The sequence below is a fragment of the Fukomys damarensis genome, unplaced genomic scaffold, assembly GCF_012274545.1.
Source record: "Fukomys damarensis isolate Sample0158 unplaced genomic scaffold, DMR_v1.0_HiC HiC_scaffold_23, whole genome shotgun sequence".
NCBI classification, from domain to species: Eukaryota; Metazoa; Chordata; class Mammalia; order Rodentia; family Bathyergidae; genus Fukomys; species Fukomys damarensis.
Window position 1 is genome coordinate 50,729,511 of NW_022900935.1, and position 20,917 is coordinate 50,750,427.

Consider the following 20,917-nt stretch of genomic DNA (forward strand, 5'->3'; position numbering starts at 1 on the left):
AAGACTGCTTTATATGGGTTCTGAGTATTTCTTAAATTTATTCCCAGGTGATTGAGTGTTTAGTTGCTACTGTTTGTGAGGTCTTTTCTTTCATTACAATATTTTTTCAAATATAATGAACAATAAAGTTAAGAAACTGAACTTTATCAATTATATAATTGATAATGTGAAATAGGAAGAAAGGGGCTAAAGAAGTAGAAGTGGGAAGAGTAGGGGAAAGCAAAGAAGGGAAAAGAAAAAATATGAGAAAAGAAAAAAATGGAAACAAAGTCTTTGTAAATAGGAAAGGGTGGAGGGGGCGAAGGGAGAGGAGGGGTATGGGGAAAAAATGAGAAGCAAGACCTGTCATGTAAAGGTACCAGGTCCCAATGATGAATATAACTGTACTGTATACCTAAAAATTACCAGTAAACTTAATGAAGAAAAAAGAGCTGAACTTTATCAATAACCAGAAGAACTTTATCATACCAGAAGCTTCTGTGCCTCGCCTTGGGGAAATTATTACTCTGACATTTGCGTTCATCATTCCCTTGCTTTTGCTTACAGTTTCATTACCTATGTGTGTTTCTATTCCAAATAATAAAAAGTTTGACTTTTGAAAACTCAGGAGCCAAGAACAAAATCAGTTGCAGGAGCAAAAGAGCAATACTGTCATTATTAAAGTTTTCCAGGAAAAAATAAACTTAATCTGGGGTCAGAGTGTGACTATAGCTTTCAAGGAACAAGAGTCTCTCTTTGGGTGACTCTGTGGGTGACTACTAGGAAGTTCAGGAAGATGGAGGACTCCTCACAACCAGGGTAGATGGTAGATTTCAGGGCAAAGCAGGTCTACAAAGACATGAGTCCAAGTGAACTGCTCTGGACTTCCTGCCTTTATGCCTCTGAGGGTTCTGCAGTATAACTTAGGAACATGGGTACATTCTAGTGTGAGATCTGACTTTTTGGAGATTACCATTTGTCTACTTCTATCATGGCTTCCACAATTTTATTATTTCTGCTTCCCAGTCCCTGTGGGTTTACAAGTTTAAAGAATAACTTGAGTGTATGGATATACGGCTAAGTGGTAGAACGCTTGTCTAGCACATGTTAGGCCCTGGGTTCAATCCCCAGCACAGAGGGGGAAAAATCCCTTTGCTACAGGAGATCAGTAGGGAACAAAATTAATGTGCTCTTTAATTTGTTATTTTAACTTAGAATTCCATCTGATTTTTAATCATGGTTACTGTTTGTATATATGAATGTTGCTGTTCAGTATGCTACCTGCCTTATTACTTCATATTGTTTCTGATATTGTTCAGCTTGGGGGAAGTCCTAAGTACATACATCAAATACATAACCATGCCTATATCTTGCCAACATTTATATATTTTATTTCTCTTGGCAAACTGGATTGATTAGTACTTTCAGGAAAGTGGTGACAATGGGCATCCTTGTTTTGTTCCAACCTCTGTGAATGGAAATGCTTCAGGTGGATGAGTGAAAGGTATAATGATTTAGTCTGAAATACACCTTTACAAAAAACAAAAACAAACAAACAAAAGGACTTCATACATTCCTATTTAACTTTGTTTTAAAAATCAAGAATTTCCAGGCGTGGTGGCATCGCTGTGAGTTTGAAACCAGCCAGGGCTACACAGTTGAGTTCCAGGTCAGTCTCAACTACATAGTGAGACCCTGTCTCAAAACAACCAACCAAACAAATAAACAAAAAAACAAGAATAATGAACCCCACCACCACCAACCCCATACCAAAGATCAAAATCAGGACCTTGCACTTGCTAGGCAGGTGTGTTACCACTGAGTCAAATCCCCAGTCCCTAATAATGAACTTTGTCAAATACCTGTATGGCACCTAATAGATGATCAAAGTTCTCTGACTTTTTACAATATCACGTTATTAGTAATCTCCTAGGGCTGTGGATTTAGCTCAGTGGTGCCCCACCTGCCTTACAAGCACAAGGTCCTGAATTCAATCTCAGGCACAAAAACAAAAACAACAACAAAAAAACAGCCACAAACTTCTTTTTTGGTGTTGTTGTTTTTTGTTTTGTTTTTGGTACCAGGGATTGAACTCAGGACCTTGTGCGAAGCAGGTGGCAAAGCCACTGAGCTAAATCCCTGGCCCAAAACACAAACTTCTAAAATTGGACATGGGCGGGGGATTTAGCTCAGTGGTTCTGCCGTCTGCTGCAAGCACAAGGACCCGAGTTTGATCCTCAGTACCAAAAAATTAAAATTAAAAAAAAAATTGGACGAATCTTGTATGCCTACAAGTGAAGCTGGATCTATTAGCAATGGTTTACTACTCTTTTAATTTGTTTCTGAATAAGTTTGCTACAGTTTTATTTAAGATTCCATACACACACACACACACACACACACACACATGTCCACCTGCTCTATATTATTAATCAATAAATACACTTGATCTTAGCCAAAAGGCTGAGAAGCGATTTATTAATCAATAAGTAAAGGAGATGGGGATGACAATTTATTTTTGCCTATTTTTATGAAGTTTCATGCTAACAGAAATAACAATCTGCAAGATTTCCTTCTTTTTCTATTTTAGTTAAACAGCTAAAACAGAATTGTCTGATTCTTGAAATGGGAAGGACTTACTTCTAAAACCATCTGGTTCTTCCCATCTCCCCTAGTGATTAAACAGAGTCAGAAATTTTTCTTGGCTGTATGGCCTGTGTCCTGCTGTCTAATGCCTGAGGTCTGTGGCCTCCTCTTCGCAGCCTTCACCAAAACGGATTGAGGGTCACGCTCTCCTTGGATATAGGAGACCTGAATACTGTATTATGTTAGAGGACCCTGTGAAGGCTTAAAATCCTTCAAAACAATCAGAAATACTGGTTAGTAGGGCCCCTTATTTATTCCTGGTATTATCTGAGTTTTCCTGAGCTTTTTTTTTTATAATCTTATACATTGTACGTTACAGTAAGGTATGCTTTGTCTTTTGATTTTTTTGTGATCATTTTCTACTTAACAGTGTATTTGTTTCAAGCATACCACTTCCGAATTTCTTTGAATGTTTACTTTAAATTTCTATATTCCTACACAATATTACCATACATATGTTAAAACGTTACACATATATACTACATGTATTTTAGTGTTGGGATTATTTTCAATTTATCATACATATGAGATTCAACATGCTGAAATTATCTTGTTTGTTTTTTCTCTGCTATATTGTATTCTATCACAGGACAGTACCACAGATTAACAGTGCTTGATTATGAACATTTGGGGATTATTCTTAAACTTTATGATTATAAAATAATATGAAAGGAAACAGCCTGCAATGCATGGTGGCACATGACTGTAATCACAACACTTGGGAGGAGGAGACAGGAGAATTGCCATGAGCTAAAGGCTAACCCAGGCTGAACATCGATTAGCTCAAGGCCAGACTGAACTACACAGGGTGACCCTGCCTCAAAAACAAACAAACAAAACAATCTTCTACATTTCTTCTTAGGTATAATGTATACATGTAAGAGTTACTTTATGATAGTAGCTAGAATTGTATTTCTAACTTTTCAATAAAACAGATCTCTCAAAAGACTGTAGCAATCGTTTTTTGTTGTTGGTGGTGGTGTTTTTTTGAGACAGGGTCTCACTATGTAGTTGGGACTGACCTGGAAATCACTATGTGGCCCAGGCTGGTCTGGAACTCACAGCGATCCTCCTGCCTCAGCCTCCCAAGTACTGGATTACAGGTGTACGCCACCACACCTGGCAATCATTACATTATTGATCTTTTATGAAAAATATATTAAGAGTTCTCTTCTTATGACTGCACATTTGTCAATCTGATGGATGTGCAACAGCAGCCACAAATTTGAATGTGTAATTCCCCAAATACCAGAGAAGAACCACTTTTCTTGGTTATTTTCACCTTTTTGTGAGGGAATTATATTTATAACTTTAGCCTTTTTTTCCGATTAAATGGCTTGACATTTTTTGTCTTACTCAACTGTAATAGTTCTGGAATATATTGTGAACATTACCTTTTCACAGTATAACAAAACAACAAATGTACCTTTAACCGGTCCATGTCATAAGTCTTTTAGAAAAAAAGGAAGCAGGTAATAAAACACAAACCTTAAAACTGTAATTATCTCTCAAGAGAGGCAAGGTAATGAGTGAAAAGCTGATGTAATCACAATGTTCTTATTTTTTAAATTGGGTGATAAATTCACAGGCATTTGTTTCACTATTATCCATTACAGCTCATAGACATTATGTAAAATCTTACTTATGCATCATTTCATAAACAAAAAATTTCCCTCTCTATAGGCCATTATTTAAAAAATATTGTTACTGTTTTTTTGTTTGTTTGTTTGTTTGTTTTCTGAGACAGAGTCTCACTATGTAGTTGAGACTGATTTGACCTGGAACTCACTATGTAGCCCAGGCTGGTCTCAAACTCAAGATGATCCTCCTGCCTCAGCCTTCTGAGTGCTGGGATTACAGGATGCCTCCTGAGTGCTGGGATGTGCCATGCCCAGCTTGTTATTGTTAGATATATAGACTAGACAGCTCTTAAAGCTTTGTTAATTACAATTTAAACATTTCCATTAAAAAATTTTTATATGAATAAAGAGTTTGAATTTCTATGCATTCTTAGGATCATGTTTAGAAATTTATTGCCTATCTAGTTGACCATGATACTTCAGAAGTGGAAGTCTTATTATTAATTCCTAATTTTCTTGAATAATGGTCCTCAATTTGGGGGTGGAGGACACCAGGGATTGAACTCAGGATGTCGCACTTGAGAGGCAGGTGTGGCACCACTAAGATAAATCCCTGGCACCTACTCAATTTTTTTAAAAAGCCAGTGTTCTACCTCATCATATTTTAAAAGATGTCTTTTGCGTATATTACCAGATGTCACACTAATACAATTCACAACAAAATTTTACATATATAAGGAACACGTTAAGACTAATCATAATGAAGTCTGATCCCCGATACCAAGGGGAAAAAAAACAAAAAACATTAGTCATAATGAGAAAAGCAGGAAAGAAAAAAATCTGGACATTCAAAAATCTAAATTCCATCATCAACTACAATGATTAATACTTGAAATCTATGAGATATATGATTTAATAATTTTAAGTTACATTCAACTATGGGAGTTTGGTTTATTTTGTTATTATTATTTTGTGTTTTGGTTTTGTTCTTTGGCAGTCTTGGGGATTGAACCCAGGCCATTCACACTAAGTTATGTCCCTATATTGCCCAGGCTGGGGTTGAACTTGTGATCCTCCCTTAGTCTCTTAGCATGTTGGGATTACAGGTGCGCACCGCCACACCAAGCTAATTATGGGAATTTTATTTGGCAACATTCAGCGTAGCTCCTGTTTCAGAAGCGTTTGTCACCAGAGATGAGACTGCACATAATTGTCAGGATGATCACGGACTAGAAGGATGTTAAGACAGAATGGTTTGGGGGCAAATCTGGAGGAAAATATAAGAAAAAGCCAGAGAAACACAGGCAGGATTGCCTCTGACTCTCTTCTGGCTCTACCTTGATGAAAGCAACCACCCACTCAGCTCTTCTCTCCCATGGTGCTCAGTTCTGTAGCACCTTGTTTAATCATGTTTTTCAACTGTAGGATGATTTAAGTCCGCTCCATCTGTGGAGACCTCTACTGATAGCAATTATATTCAAAAGGAGAAGAAAAGAATCATTAAGATTTATCTGGGGAAATCACCAAAGAAAACTAGAAGCAGATAAAAAAAATGTTGCAAAACAAAAAAGTTTAGTGGGCATAAATTTACTCTTTTCTTTCTTTTTTTTTTTTTGAGGCAGGGTCTCACTATGTAGCACAGGCTGACCTCGAAATCACAGCAGTCCTCCTGCTTCAGCCTCCCACCTCCCAAGTGCTAGGATTACAGGTGTGCACCACCAGACCTGGCTAAACTTATTTTTCTTGATAATTTTTTATTATAAAACAGATGTAAGAAGTAAGATAAAATATATCTATCTTCTAAAAATTATAGGATTATACCACTGGAATAAGCACTACAGAGGATAAAGGAATGGTAGAATGATTCTTTGTTTTTATACTCTTGGATTATATTTGCAGTTTTTCATCGTATCTGTACATTAGTTTTGTCATAACTTTTATTTATTTTATTTTGTTTGTTTTTTTGAGACAGGGTCTCACTATGTAGTTGAGACTGACCTGGAACTCACTATGTTTCCCAGGCTGGTCTTGAACTCACAGTGATCCTCCTGCCTCAGCCTCCGGAGTGCTGGGATTACAGGCGTGCACATTCCTATGACCTGGAACCCTATGTTTCCCAGGCTGGTCTTGAACTCACAGTGATCCTCCTGCCTCAGCCTCCGGAGTGCTGGGATTACAGGCGTGCACATTCCTGGCTTTGTCATAATAACTTTTCAAGAGACTAACTAGGCCTTTTCAAATTTATTGGTTTTTTTTTTTGTTTTGTTTTGTTTTTTAAACCATCTGCTCTGGTTACAGAGTTCTTGGTTTACTTGGCAGCTGCATAATCTCTGGCCAGGCACTCAAATCTAAAAATGGCTGCAAGACTATAAGGCAGATCTTTAGCATAGTACCAGGAACATTCCAGAATATTAAAAACACGAGGGGTGGTTCTTTGTGTTCCAATAAAAATGCCCTTCATGTCTTCCTTGCGTCCCTTCCTTCTTCCCACTACTGGGGTTTCAATTCAGACCCTAGTACATGCTATGCAAACACTCTACCACTGAGCTACATACATTTATTTCAGATAAGGTTTCTCTATTTGCCCAGAGTAGCTTCAGCCTTGTGATCCTCCTGCCTGAGCCTTCCAGGTACCCAGGATTATAGGCAAGCACCACCATACCCAATTAAACATGTTTTTTATTTTAAAAACTTGTATTTTCATATACCTAGCCTCTTTTGATCTTCATTATAATTCTGTATCACAAATATGAATAGAAACCATGAAGAATGAAATCTTTAATATGACCTCTTGCCTTTCATTATTCATCCACTAGCATTAAAACAATACAAAACAAAAGGAAAAGGAAAATAAAAAGTGCAATGTTGGTCATCCACAAGGCTCAGAATTCACTTACCTGGTATGTCCCAAGGATTCTCGCCATATTGGAAGCATCACAACTGGTTTAACTGCACACTCCAAAATAGCTAAAGCCAATGCAAATTCTCTGGGTTTGCTACACATCTGAACTGCCTTGATCCAATTTGCTCTATATTTCAGAAGAAAAGTAAGAAACATTTCATTTGGTTTATCTTAAATTAAAAGCATAATAGTTGCAATTTACAATGATTCCATCTTACAGTGCATGTGAGAAATGTTTTTAGATGGCAGACATGACTATACTGCTCTCTGAAGTTTCTGACTCACAGAGTCATGAATTTTAAACATTGCAAGGCATTCTACACATCATTTAACCTTCCCTAATTCCTTCATCTTCTATGATTTTATGTAACTCTGGTCTGTACTGGGTTCCAAGGATAAAAACTGATTTCCAAAACTCATTCAAATGCTACTGGTGGTTCCTTCACTCAAAAGCACACTGTGCCTCTACCTTTATCACTGTTTGTTGACCAAAGTGATTTCATTTAACTCACTGACATTTAAAATGTAGGTACATGCCTACAATAATAGTTTTTAAGTATGTAGTATATTTATAGCAGTAAATTAACCTTAGTTTCTTTTACCTGTGTGAAGCCCAATTGGGATGAAGAAAGGATGAAGGGATGTTGTTTTCTAGTTGGGTAATGGTCAGTCTCAGAGTAGATATAGTAAGGACTTTGGACCCATGGACAGAACCATTCCATTTGAACTCTCCTGCTGGAGTCAAACAGAATTTATGTGCAAGATGCCTTCTTTTATCATGGTCTTCCCTGTGTTGGTGCTTATTCAAAGCAAATGAATTGGTGGAGTACTGATTATGGTAGACACGGTACTTCCCTTCTTGACCCAATTTAAAGTAATTGTTGATATTTCCTTTCATGACCACTTCCTTTTTGGTGCTCAACCGTGAAATTTCTCCTTGAGAGTTAACTACTAGTACCTGAATAGGAAAATTGAAAGATTTCATTATTTAGCCAAAGATGCAAATTTATCAACTGTCTTTCAATAATTATAATCTATACTCCAAGTAAGTTAAAAATACATGTTATGACTGAACTATTTGAAATGCTAAGCTAAAATGAAAGTTGCTTACAATTAAACATCTAAGATATGCCTGCAAAAAGAAAACTAATATTTATTAAATTTTGTATGTCAGACATTACTGAGTAGAATGTTTTTCTAACACTGGAGATCAAATTCAGGGCACTGAGTATGCTAGTAAGCATTTTACCATGGGGCTACAACCCTTAGCCTGCTAATTCCTACTTTCATGAATCTCAGCTATACACATGAAAGTATGTGTGTTCTGTATTATTTACCTATCATTACATCAAATTCATAATTCATTCTTTAGGGAAATGGGGAGGAACTGCATGTAATACCACCTAAAAATATAATCCTAAAAATACTTTTTCTGCTATTTCATTCTAGCTTTAGTACAAGAGCGCATGGATACTTTAAAATGTTTTTGAAAAGTTGACCCCAACCCTTTAGTGGATTATGAAATAAAACAAGCCTTAATTAACTTTTAAAGAAATAAAATAGCCTTGCATAGTGGCACATGCCTGTAATCCCAGCACTCAAGAGGCTGTGACACCCCGATTGTCACAAGTTCGAGGCCAGCCTGAACTGCATAGTGAGACCCTGACTCAAACGAACAAAAAATAAAATAGACTAGGTAGACTATACGAGAAAATACCAGAATGCTTCTGATGTAGCAAGGTATGTTCTATTTCAGGAAGTTTTTGAATATGTGTATCAGGCTACTATGAAAGAAATATCTCATTGAGAGTCAAAGTAAAAAGAAAGTTCAAAAGCCAATGGTAAGCCAGGCAAGGTGGGGATCACCTGTTATCCCAGCACTCTGGCAAGAAGACTGCAAATTCAAGTCCAGCCTGGACAACTTAGTGACTTGGCAAGACCCAGTCTCAAAATAAAACATTTCAAAGGAAAGGATAAAAGGGGGGTGTGTGTGGCTTAGTGTGAAGGCTGATTCAATCCTTTGCAGAACAAAAAAGAAGAAAACCAATGACTTAAGCACCTTGTCTGATGCCAAGAAAAGAACACTGTATGTTCTTGCTTATCTATCCTTCAAATAATTCATAACCCTGGGAACAAATTTGTGGCCATTATTCTGTCATCACAGCTAGGTAAGGGACAAAGTGAATCCTAGTTTTGATCCTCTTGTACATAAACAGAGCTGAGATGCAGTGCGATCCCAGGCACTGTACTGTGCTATCAAAGGGTTTCCCCTGTCCTATTAGCTGCAGTTCTACAAGGTACTCATAGTAAACAATCCATAGCTCTTTACAAAAGCCCACAAATAACCCACTCATTACTATATGTGAAAAAGAGTTTCTCTTTTTAGAATTATATACACTAAAACTGATCATGTTATATCACCAACTTACAGCATTTCTATACAGGGACTGACATGTGGATATCTAATTATACATATAAGCTAAACAGTTTTTCTAATTACCCACCACACTCTTGGAAATAGAGAAAACTACAGTTCAAAAGTAGGTTCATAATTTTCCTATCTTTATTTATTTTTATTTTTTTGTACCGGGGATTGAACGCAGGACCTTACACTTGCAAAGCAAGCGGTGGAACTACTGAGCTAAATCCTGGCTCCTACCTTTAATTTAAAGATATATTTACAATTACTCATATTCCAGGGATTTTTGTTTTAAACAGAAAAAACAAAAACAAAAACAAAAAATACCGTACCTCTTTACCCTCCTTAAATAATTTATTTGCCTCATGGGCTGCAGCTGCTACTTGCTGGTTCTTCAGCTGACTAAGTTTGCTGTCTGGATTTCGTAATCTGGTGATAATTCGAGTTGCGCCAGATGCTCCTCTTCCAGCTCCAAGAGAATCACTTATTTCCCCATTAGACTTCTCAGATCTGAAATCGCCTATTATTAAATGAAAAAGCCACAAAGTAATTGCTGACAGTAATGAAATAAGAACAATGGCTTACTTATCCAAAACTCCTATGTGGTGTACATCTAAGTTCTAGAAAGCAAACAGGTAAGGTCCTTGAATAGCCAAAGCAAATGTCATTAATTCTTAAGTGTTTTACTTAAAAGAAAACATATCAGAACACTATGTGAGTCATTGCTTCACAAAAAAAAAAATACAACTGCGCCAGATTATGTTTAGAAACTATATTATAAGACAGGAGGGGGTTGCAACAAATTTACAAGTAACAAATATAACTCAAAATGTATACTAATAAAATGTCGCCTTATCTATTCAATATGGATTTCTACATTAAAAGAATGTAACTGATTTTAGAAAGATTTCTTCTGAAATTGTTTAAATAGCTAGTTTTGACATTATAAACATAAATGCTAAATGAATTTTCCTCTTATTAAACTTATTAATGTAAAGATCAACTAAATTAGCTTTTTTAATATACTAAAGATCTCTCAGTATTTTCACAGTAATTTAATTTTTTAAGGTGATTCAGTACCTCAGGATCACTTTCTCCTTTGAATATCCATGAATCTCACTTTGTCTGAAAATGTCTATAAGTACTAAAACTACTTCCAATTCCCATTGGCTTTATAAATAAGCTTTAAGAAAATTAATACAGCGTGGCATTGGTGTAAATAAAAGGACAAAGAATTTACTACGTTATATAGTAAAGATGGCATTTTAAGTGAGGAGAGATAAAGAACAGGCTTCGGAAAACTGGCTGTGCATTTGTTGGGGTGACAATTTAGTAAATATTTATTTATTTGTTCATTTAATCTGATCCATTCCCTTCTTTCCTTTGGGGAAATGCTCCCCTCTCTTAATCATGATTCTGCCAGGACTATAAATATAGTAACTTGTCTCTCTGGGGTCAACAACAGGACCCAGCTCGGCCAGACAAGAGCACACAGTGACTGTCCCAGGAACTAGCTATGTGGTCCAGCCAGTCAGCATCCTACTCCACTTTGTAAAATCAGGAGATGGAGAAAGAGTTTCCGTTCCTTCTGTTAGTGAGCAGGAAGGGTATAAATTAGGAGCAGACTACTACTCCCACAACATGGAGAAACATGTCACTAACAAGAAACAGTGAGCCCAGAGAAGGAAGAAGGGAGTCGGGGAAACAGCAAGGGAAAGTAAGAGGGGGAGTGAGAGGGATAGAAAACACACTTTAACTTCAGCTTTCTGGACCCAATAATGAACCTGAAGCTGTCACTAGCCATGTACTTCCTTTCAATTTTGTCAATGAAGCTTCCTTTTGCCTAGGCAAGTTTAATGGATTTTAGTCAAAAACAAAGTCCCAAATATCTAGTAGAGTATTTTAAGATTTTGACTCAAAAATATGGCACTGAATAAATCAAGATACAGCAGGGTTAGTGTCTTGTCATGTCAGACTGGAAAATTGGTAACCCTAGATGTGTGGAAGTCAAGTTTGTCAAACATCAATCATCTCTTGAGTCTCAGATTATTACTTTACACAGGCTAAAGTTTTATGTCAAGACACTGAACTAAGTGGCCACTTCTTGCAACCCATCTGTACTATCCACCAATAAAGACTTTAGAGACATTGTTTGGTTTAGGTGGGATTTCCTGAAGACAGAAAAGGAACAACACAGAACTTTTTAAAAGTGGCCCCTCAATGTAGAGCCAACAACTAATACTACTCAGAATCAATCCTTTGCCACTTGCTCAGTTTTGTGCAAATAAGGGAAAGGAGAAAATTCACCCCAGAGTAAGACCTAAAGGACAGAGCTATAAACCAGGGCTAAGAGTAAAGGTCTTTACTGAATACCTTTTGCCCAAGGGTCATACTCATCATATTAAAAAGGAATGAATCACTGCTGTGCCAACTAGTGGCACAGAATACATTTATGCCCTCCTCAGCTCTATAACTCATTATTTAACGATGCTGGGAGGCAGAAGCGTAGGCAGTATCTATTCATCTGAAGGCTACAGCTATCAGCCTACCAAGAAGACAAACAAACTGAGGAAGTGAGGGGTGCACCTTTGGAGACCGACCCTAGCACAAGTTACTAAGCATTAGGTAATAGCAGGATATTTACAAATCTCTAAGTATTGCCAGAAAAACTTCAAACCTGCCAAACTGGGATGTGTGGCTATTAATCCCTACAGCAATTCCCAGCACCCATCCCCAGTAAGAGCCAGCAGGAATTAGGCTGCTAATACAGAATGGCCTCCAGATGGGGAAGTCTCACACTCGACTTCACTTGTCACTCATGGCATTCTCCCAGGTTTATCAAAGAGCCCCTCCACTGGAAGAATAGTGAGTATTATAGGAAGCTAAATTCATGATTTGGCTCTCAGATTGTGAGATCAAAGGAAGTCACACTCAGACCTGTTATAATTAATGTACAACATACAGAAATCCTAGGTTTAGGTCAAGATATAATTCTAATTACTGGTTTTAACTGTGGGACAGAGGTTATTGAGTTTTTTAGTTGTGGGTGAGATCTGTGTACTGTGTTAAACAGAGGCATTTCTTTTAATGCTATGTATGGGATCTAGTGTGAGTACACATGTATGTGCTGAGCCACCCAAGGATGGAGCTGTAGACATTTATGCAGTCTACCTTCACAGAAGCCCTCTTTCTTTGGAAAACCATTCCGACCCCACTCCAATCACATACTTTGCTGGAGTCATCAATTATAATACCTTGCCTGCCCTGGCCACAGGGATGAGAACAATAGATCCAAGATAGGCCACTCAAATTCCTTCCTCAAGGACTTTTGATTTGGAGCAGGAGTAGGGGCCTTGCCTTTGGGTCACAGACCTTGAAAAGATATGAGTACAAATTGCTGGTGCCATCTTTCCTGCCACTTGGAAAAAGCCTGTCTGTATTAGGAGAGAATGAAATTAAAACATAAACATATGCAGATCCAAAGGTGAAAGAGAAAGAGAGGAAGACAGTCATTATATCTGGGGGGCAGTTACACCAAATGATGACGGCTCAGACTTTATAATTACATCAGCTAGTTAGCAATAATTAAAATTACTCCTCATGTCAGCTAGTTTAAGCTGGTTTGGTCACTTACAATTTAGAAAATTCTAATTAAAACAGATCCCCAGTTCATATCACATAGAAAATTAGATTAAAAACAAAGAAGTATTATGAGAAATTACTGTAAAAATGTGTACACTCTTGGGATAGGGGTGATCCTCCTTAATGAGACACAAAATCCAGAGGTTCCTGAAGAAAAAGATTTAAAAATTTAACTATATAAAAATATAAAGACTCTCAAAAATATGTATATATAAAGACTCTCGTATGACCAAACAGCAGATTTAAAAACAACTTCTATATAAATATATGAAAAATAAAAAATAGCCATAGTACATAAAGCATTCCTAAAACTAAGGAAAAATGTAAAAAAGTGAATAGAAGAGAGACTAAAGAGATGGGTAAAATTCACAGAAAGTTCAATAAATACATGAAAAGAAATTCAACCATATTGGTAAGCAGAGATATGCAAATTTTTAAATGAAACACTTTACCACTGGCAAAAGTATGAGAGGGTTAATGATATTGAATTTAGGTCTAAAAGTGTAGAAATAGACATGTATGTGAATAATTGGTATAGATCCCTTTTACTGTGCAACAAAGCATTAACCAATACTATTTTTAAAATGTACCTATCATATGACAAGCAATTCCATTTAATGTTACTACACTGCTAGAAATACTTGCACAAGTACACAAAGGTATATATATGTGTTGAAGATGTTAGAGTAGTATTTGTAATAATCAAATATCATGCAGCAGTTAAAAAGAAACTTAATTCTTAACATGAAAAGTTCCCCTAACATGTTACTGAGAGGAAAAAGATGCAGAATAAAACATGCAGAATGATCCCACTTATGTTAAAAAACAAAAACAAAAAACAAAACAATTTGTAAAAAGCCCGTGTAAACATACATACATTAATGTAACTATAGGGAAAAAAATCTAAAATGTTACACACCAAACTGTTGATGGTGTTACACGTGAGGATAGGCATGAAAAGGACTGAGTTTTTTTTTTTTCCTTATTCTTCCTCGGTACTTTTGTATTTTTTAAGCAGTGAATTCAAGTGTTATTTGTGTTAAAAACAAAAACAAGAAAAAAAATGAAAGGAAAATCTTAACCCACCCCCAACAAACCTTCAATTTAAAAAATTCAAAAAAAAAAAAAAAAAGAAATAGAAAAAGAAAAAGCTCCCTTTAATGGATTAAGTGTGTTCTTACCTATCTCTTCTTGAATAGAGACAGGTGTATGAGATTCTCTTTCTCCATTTTCAGGATCATCAGCTGCCTTAGCAGATTCACTCTGGGAAGAATTTAGTTCACTGCTGCTGTTACTGTTTTCCAGATTAGGCTGGATGGAGGTAGTGGTAGCACTAGTGTTACTGCTGTCACATGTCTTGCTAGATTCTTCTAGAAAAATAGAATATCTGATTTTTAAATTGGAAATTACACAAAAACTAACTGTCAGAAAAGGCATTTGTTTCAGGATTTCATTACAAAGCTGTTTCAAAACTGAAGACTGATCATGTATGAACCATGCAGTGTATGAAAAGAAACTGGTAAGCACCACCCTGTGAGATTTTAAGGTTTCTCAGTCTATTAATTCACTAACTCACAGACTCTTATTATCTACAGCACAAAACAGTCTTTGAGATACCCCAGTGCTGAAGAAAAAAACAAAAACAAAAACTAAAAAACAACAGCTATATCCCAACAGTTTTGCTGAGGTAGTATCTCAGAGCCTCAGCTTATATTCTTACTCTTCCAATGTATTCCAACAGTATCACACACAGAATTGAACAGGATTACTTATCTCTAAGGTTTTCTGCCTGAATTCGACACCCCCAGGTAAGGCCTAAATGTGATTAACTTTTTAGTACAGTGTAATAACATGACTAAGAGTTTAGTTCCTAAAAGTGTATCCAAATTAATTTTACCATGAACTGAATGCCTAAATCTTCCTGTGGTACCTCAGAAAAAGTCTCTGTTTGCACTCTGTCTGTCATTAGTCAGATACTCTTCAAGCCACTGAAATAGGGAAGGGGCTGACAGTGTGTCACAATGGCTACCTGTAATGAGCTCCTAAGACTGCCTTCTGAAGGAAAACCCAACATCTCATGGAACATAGGTATAATCACAAAAGAAATGAAAGTAGCCTAATTTAAGCTAAGAAATGTACAAAATTAAACTATTTGGTGACACCACTTCTCAAGTTTTCAAAATGGGTGAAATCCCTAATATACTCAGGTGGAGAGAAAGGCTGTTAGCAGGTAATTCTCACACTCTTGTTTTTTTTGGTTGTTTTTTGTTTTTTGTTTTTTTTTTTTTTTGGTACCGGGGATTGAACTCGGGTCCTTGAGCTTGCAAGGCAGGCCACCAAACCGCTGAGCTAAATCCCCGGCCCTACACTCTGTTTTGAATATGGAAAATGGATAAAAAAGAACTGACAATTTCCGGAAAAATTACATATGCATTTATTCTCAAGTTAGAAATCCCATGTCTAGAAATCTATCTCAAATACACCAGCAAAAATACTGAATTACTTAGCCACTCAGTGAAGCATTATTTATAATGCCAAAAGAGGCCGGGCATAGTGGTATATGCCTGCAATCCCAGCACTCAAGAGGCTGAGGCAGGAGGATCAGAACAGAAATGGCTACCTATAAGGGTAGAAAAAGGTGTGATCAGTGAGAAAGGAAAGGGATGAAAGTGAAAATTCTCTGCATATATCCAGCTATGTGGTTTTGTAATAACGTAAGTGTTTTACATTTTCAAACATCAAAGCTAGAAATGCAATCATCACTAGGCTGGGTATGGGGGTGCACACCTGTAATCCCAGCACTCGGGAGGCTGAGGCAGGAGGATCACTGGAGTTGGAGGCCAATCTGGGCCACCTAATGAGTGTAAGGCCAGCCTGAACTACACAGTGAGACCCTGTCTCAAAAAAAAAAAAAAAAAAAAAAAAAAAAATCAAAATAAATTAACATAGGCATACAATCACTAAAATTTAAAAACAGGGCTGGGATTTTGGCCTTCCTCACAAGCTCAAGGGCCCAAGTTGGATCCCTGGTACAATAAATAAATGAATGAATAAAATTTTAAAATAAATGCATTATCTGTAGGTCAGTTTTACAGAACTACATAAAGTAAATAATTACTTCAAGTGACTATATAAAATGTAGCATTTTGGGCTGGGCATGGTGGCGCACGCCTGTAATCCCAACACTCCGGAAGCTGAGGCAGGAGGATCGTTATGAGTTCAAGACCAGCCTGGGCTACATAGCGAGTTCCAGGTCAGTCTCAACTACATAGTGAGGCCCTGTCTCAAAAATCAAAAAACAAAAAACAAACAAAAGAATGTAGCATTCTGATTGTATGTCCTAATGAGAAATATAGGACAAGTAAATATAGAAATAAATATAAGACAAAGAACTATACCGCACTGATACATGCTCACCCATGCTTATAGCATCACAGTTTGTAATAGCTAAAACCTGGAAACAGCCTAATTGCTCATCATCTGGAAACCAGATAAAGAAGTGGCTTTTTTTTTTAATGGAATACTACTCAGCCATAAAGAATGAGAAAATAGAGACATTTATATCTAAATGGATGCACATCCAGGCCATAATCAAGTGAAATTAATAGGACACACGTGCAAATACTGAAGACTTTCTCTGGTGTGATAAACTAAAAGTGTAAATAAGGATCAAAATGTGTAATTGATATTGTGTAATAGGAAAAAAAGATCTAAAGATGTAGGGGAAGTGGGAGGGGTAGGGGAAAAGTAAGAAGGGAAAAGAAAAAATAAGAGAAAAGGAAAAAAAATGGATACAAAGTCTTTGTAAACAGGGAAGGGTGGAGGGGGTGAAGGGAGGGCAGAGGAATAGGGAAAAAATAAGAACCAAGATACTTCATGTAAAGGTACAAGATCCTAATGATGAATGCAACTGTATTGTATACCTAAAATGTACCAATAAAGAAAAAATATTTAATAAAATAAAGAGCTACAGACAATTTTTAACTGCTACTCAGGGTTTTTACTATCAAAAGTAATACCGGTATTAGGAAAACACTATATATAACATAACAATGCACATTCTGATATAAATGTTCTCTATTAAGACAAAGCAAACATATAACTGAGCTACTGTGGTTAAAACCTAAGGCTTTTAGTGTAAGGGAAAAGAAGTAAATACAAATGTAAAGACAAAGAAAACAAGCAAGTCATCCTCAATCTGAACTAGAAATGTCAATGTAGACTTATGGTTTTCTCTCTTTTTTTTTAGAAAATATTTTCTATTTCCCAGGGGTTTTTGCGGGGAGAGGGGAGGGAGACTAGGCCTTGCATGTAGTTCAGGTAGGCTTCAAACTCACTAGCCCATACTAGTCTCAAACCCCCAGATAACCTCCTGCATCAGCCTCCCAAATATTGGGATTACAGGCATTGTGACACCGCATCTGGCTTCCTAATTCTTTTATATTTTTGTTTTGTCTTGGCACTAGGATTGATGCCACAGCCTCAAGGGCACTACACACATGCTCTCCGACTGAGCTACATTCCTATCCCTTTTTAAATTTTTCTTTTGAGCTGGGGATTTAGCTCAGTGGTTCTGCTGCCTGCCTCACAAGCACAGGGACCCAAGTTCAATCCCAGCACCAAAAAAAAAAAAATTTTTTTTTCTTTTGAGACAAGTCTCACTCAGTTGCCCAGGCTAGTCTCAAACTTGTGCTCATCCTGCCTCAGCCTACTGAGTACGTGGGATTACAGATGTGCACCACCATATCTGGCTTGCCCAGTGTATTTCCTAACGCCATCCTCCAAAGAAGCCTAGAACCAGTGGGAGCCCAACAGCAGTAAGTACCTCCAGGATCAGACTGTGGTCTCTAAATACTATTCCCCACTAAAAGGAACTAAGGCTTCTTGGGAGGAAAAAAAAAAAATTCCAAGTCTGGTGCAGAACTATCGTTATTCCAAAAAGCAAGGAAGCTACTGACCACTGAGGATATAGCAAAAGGACTCAAAAGCCAACACGAAGACATTTCCACTGGTCAATAGAAGCAAACTAAATGATAACTGCAAGTAAATGAAACAAATGATATGAAAATATCCATAAAACTGATGTGTCAAAAAAGAAAGCCAAATCCCTCCTCCAAGACTTTGAAACTCAATCACCACTAAAGATAAGTGGATGCCAACTACTGATTCTGAAAGTTTGAATTTAAGAGAAGCTAAGCATTACTTTACTATTCCTGCTCAAACTCTCGTGTTTTCAAATAATGTCAGTTAATGAGAGAAGATATTTTTTACAGAAAAATTCCAATTTAAAAAAATACAAAGAAAGAAATTAAGATCTGTATTGTAGCCTCCAAATAGATACTTGTTTCTGGAAAGATCACAACCAGTGACTGAAAGGTTGATAGAGAACCCATAATCTCATTACCTTAACTTTGATCAAACTTACATTATCAGTCTTAGCATTTCTAGAAGTGGAACAACCAGGCATGATGAAATATGAAATACCTAGTACATTGCTTATGAAGTACTCTTGCCAAAACCAGCTCAATTTGAATCTAACCAACCCTTTACTATAAATTAAAGAACACTGTAAAAAAAAATCAATAGAAAAATCCTAAAGGTAGACTGTACCAGAGAGGACAGACTAGGATTTATTAAAAAGTCAACAGCAGGGCTGGAGATTTAGCTCAGCGGTTCGGTGGCCTGCCTTGCAAGCTCAAGGACCCGAGTTCAATCCCTGGTACAAAAAAAAAAAAAAAAAATGTCAACAGTATTTGTTTTGTTTTGTTTTTTTAAGTCAGGGAAGAAGAAAGTACTCCAGACTGAGACTTGAGAAATGTAAAACAATGTAAAACGCATGTTCTCATGAGTGAACCCTCTCATTTGCAGTTATTTCAAACATATCAAAAAATTTTAAAAGGATGTTTTGTGAGGAAATTTGAATATGGACGAAATGTTATGTAACAGTAAGCAACTGTGAGTTTTATTAAAATGATAATGGTACTGTAATCACATAAGAAAATGTCCATATCATTAATTCTTAGTAATGTATGCAGGGCTGATATGATGTCTGAAATTTTAGAACCATACCTCAGTGGGAAACAATCCAAATTTACACCAACAGAAGAAAAGAGGATATACAAACTATGGTACAGTTACAATGAGGAATATTATAATGCGACTAATACAAATGTATAGCACACATATTAGCTAAATAAATACAAAGTAAAAAAAATGAAGTTCTTAAAGTTACATTTAACACACACTCTTGCCATAGAGTTAAAACATTGATCATAAATATAGTTTTTAGAAAATCACGTAGCTCAACTAGATGAGGTAAGAGTATATGAGCTTTATATCACTTTAACCTCCAAGATCCAAAAGTGTCAATTCTACAGCTTCCCTTCACTCCAGGAAAGGGAGAGAAGGGGACTAGGTTAGGGAGTTAGATGCAGGTTGGTCAAAGGAACTTAAACTTTTTTTTTGCAACAAGTTCCCAGGGTACTTGTTAAAATTAACATTTTTGCTTGGTGTGATAGCATACACCTGTAATCCCAGCACTCTAGGAAGCTAAGGAAAATTATAAATTAGAGCTCAGGCTGGGCAATTTAGTGACTTAAAATAAAAACAAACTTGGTGATACAGGCTCACTGTGAAAGCCTTGGGTTCAGTTCCTCGAACTACACAAAAATTTTATATGACAAATAGAGATGAAAAATAATATCTGAGGGTTGAGGGTATAGCTCAGTGGTAAAACACTTGACTAAGATGTGTGAGGGCCTGAGTACAATTCCCAGCACTGCCTACTCCAATATAAAACCTGACAGCTACAAAGCAGTAAAATTTTTTTTGTCAACCTAGAATTTTTTAATCTAGCAAAGATACTTTGTAAACAATAACTCACTTGGAAAAATGCATTCATTTGGAAGAAAGGAAAGAAATCTCACACAAGTAACATCAAATTCACTAATTCTTTTTATAGCTACAGCAGATCTAGATTTGTAAAGTACATCATCCATTTCTTCTGTTTAAAAAGAATCTTCTGAAATAATGAAATCATAAAGTTAGTCCCTCATTTTATGAGCTACTTGAATTTCAGAATATATTTTCTTATAGAAATGTAAGAAAAACAATTACATTTTAGCTCAACCCAGAAAACCTTTTCTTCACCCATACTATACCTCAAGTATGGATTTAGCTAAGAAAATTATTCTTGGGTAGGAACTTAAGATGTTCTAAGTATATATATATATATATCTTAAAATACTTGAGATGTCTATGTCATCAGGGAGAGGATAGATGTAATGAACGGATCGTCCCTTACTCAAGTGATCTGATTTAAAATCTACTGACCCACTAAAAGCAAACCAGGCTTACATTCAATCTATTGAAATCTATTGTTAATTAGTAAGCCAAAGACTACCACAAACTCTCAATTTAGGAACTATAAACACATAAGAGAATAAAAATACTAGAGTAACATAGCATCTCTAAAAGCTACTGCTAACCAACTCAATGATGTAAAAGTTATATGGGTAATATTTCACTTTATCATCAAGAAGCTTCACATTTACCAAATGTCTCTTGTAATACAATTTACAACTAAAGCAAAGTACTTTTTTTTTAAAGTACTATCTTTTAAAGTGTCTTATCCTAACAAATTAAGAAATAGGTTAGGGCCAGGGATTTAGCTCAGCGGTTCACTGGCTTGCCTTGCAAGTGCAAGGACCTGAGTTCAATCCCCGGTACCAAATAAATATATAAATAAAT

General features: G+C 36.4%; 1 protein-coding gene across 15 annotated transcripts in view; it reads right to left on the reverse strand.

Annotated features, from left to right (window-relative positions):
* Positions 1-20,917, reverse strand: part of Bptf (bromodomain PHD finger transcription factor) — a 134,251-nt gene that overhangs the window by 64,383 nt on the left and 48,951 nt on the right. For 10 of the 15 annotated variants that reach the window (XM_010616790.2, XM_019206416.2, XM_010616792.3 and 7 more), the window contains 4 exons: positions 14,350-14,538; positions 9,859-10,046; positions 7,710-8,065; positions 7,103-7,234 (listed from right to left, as the gene is read on the reverse strand). In XM_010616790.2, the coding sequence (XP_010615092.1) occupies positions 7,103-7,234; positions 7,710-8,065; positions 9,859-10,046; positions 14,350-14,538 (865 nt within the window). The remainder of the gene's footprint in view (positions 1-7,102; positions 7,235-7,709; positions 8,066-9,858; positions 10,047-14,349; positions 14,539-20,917) is intronic. The other 5 variants (XM_010616788.3, XM_033767842.1, XM_019206421.2 and 2 more) reach the window with 2 other exon arrangements.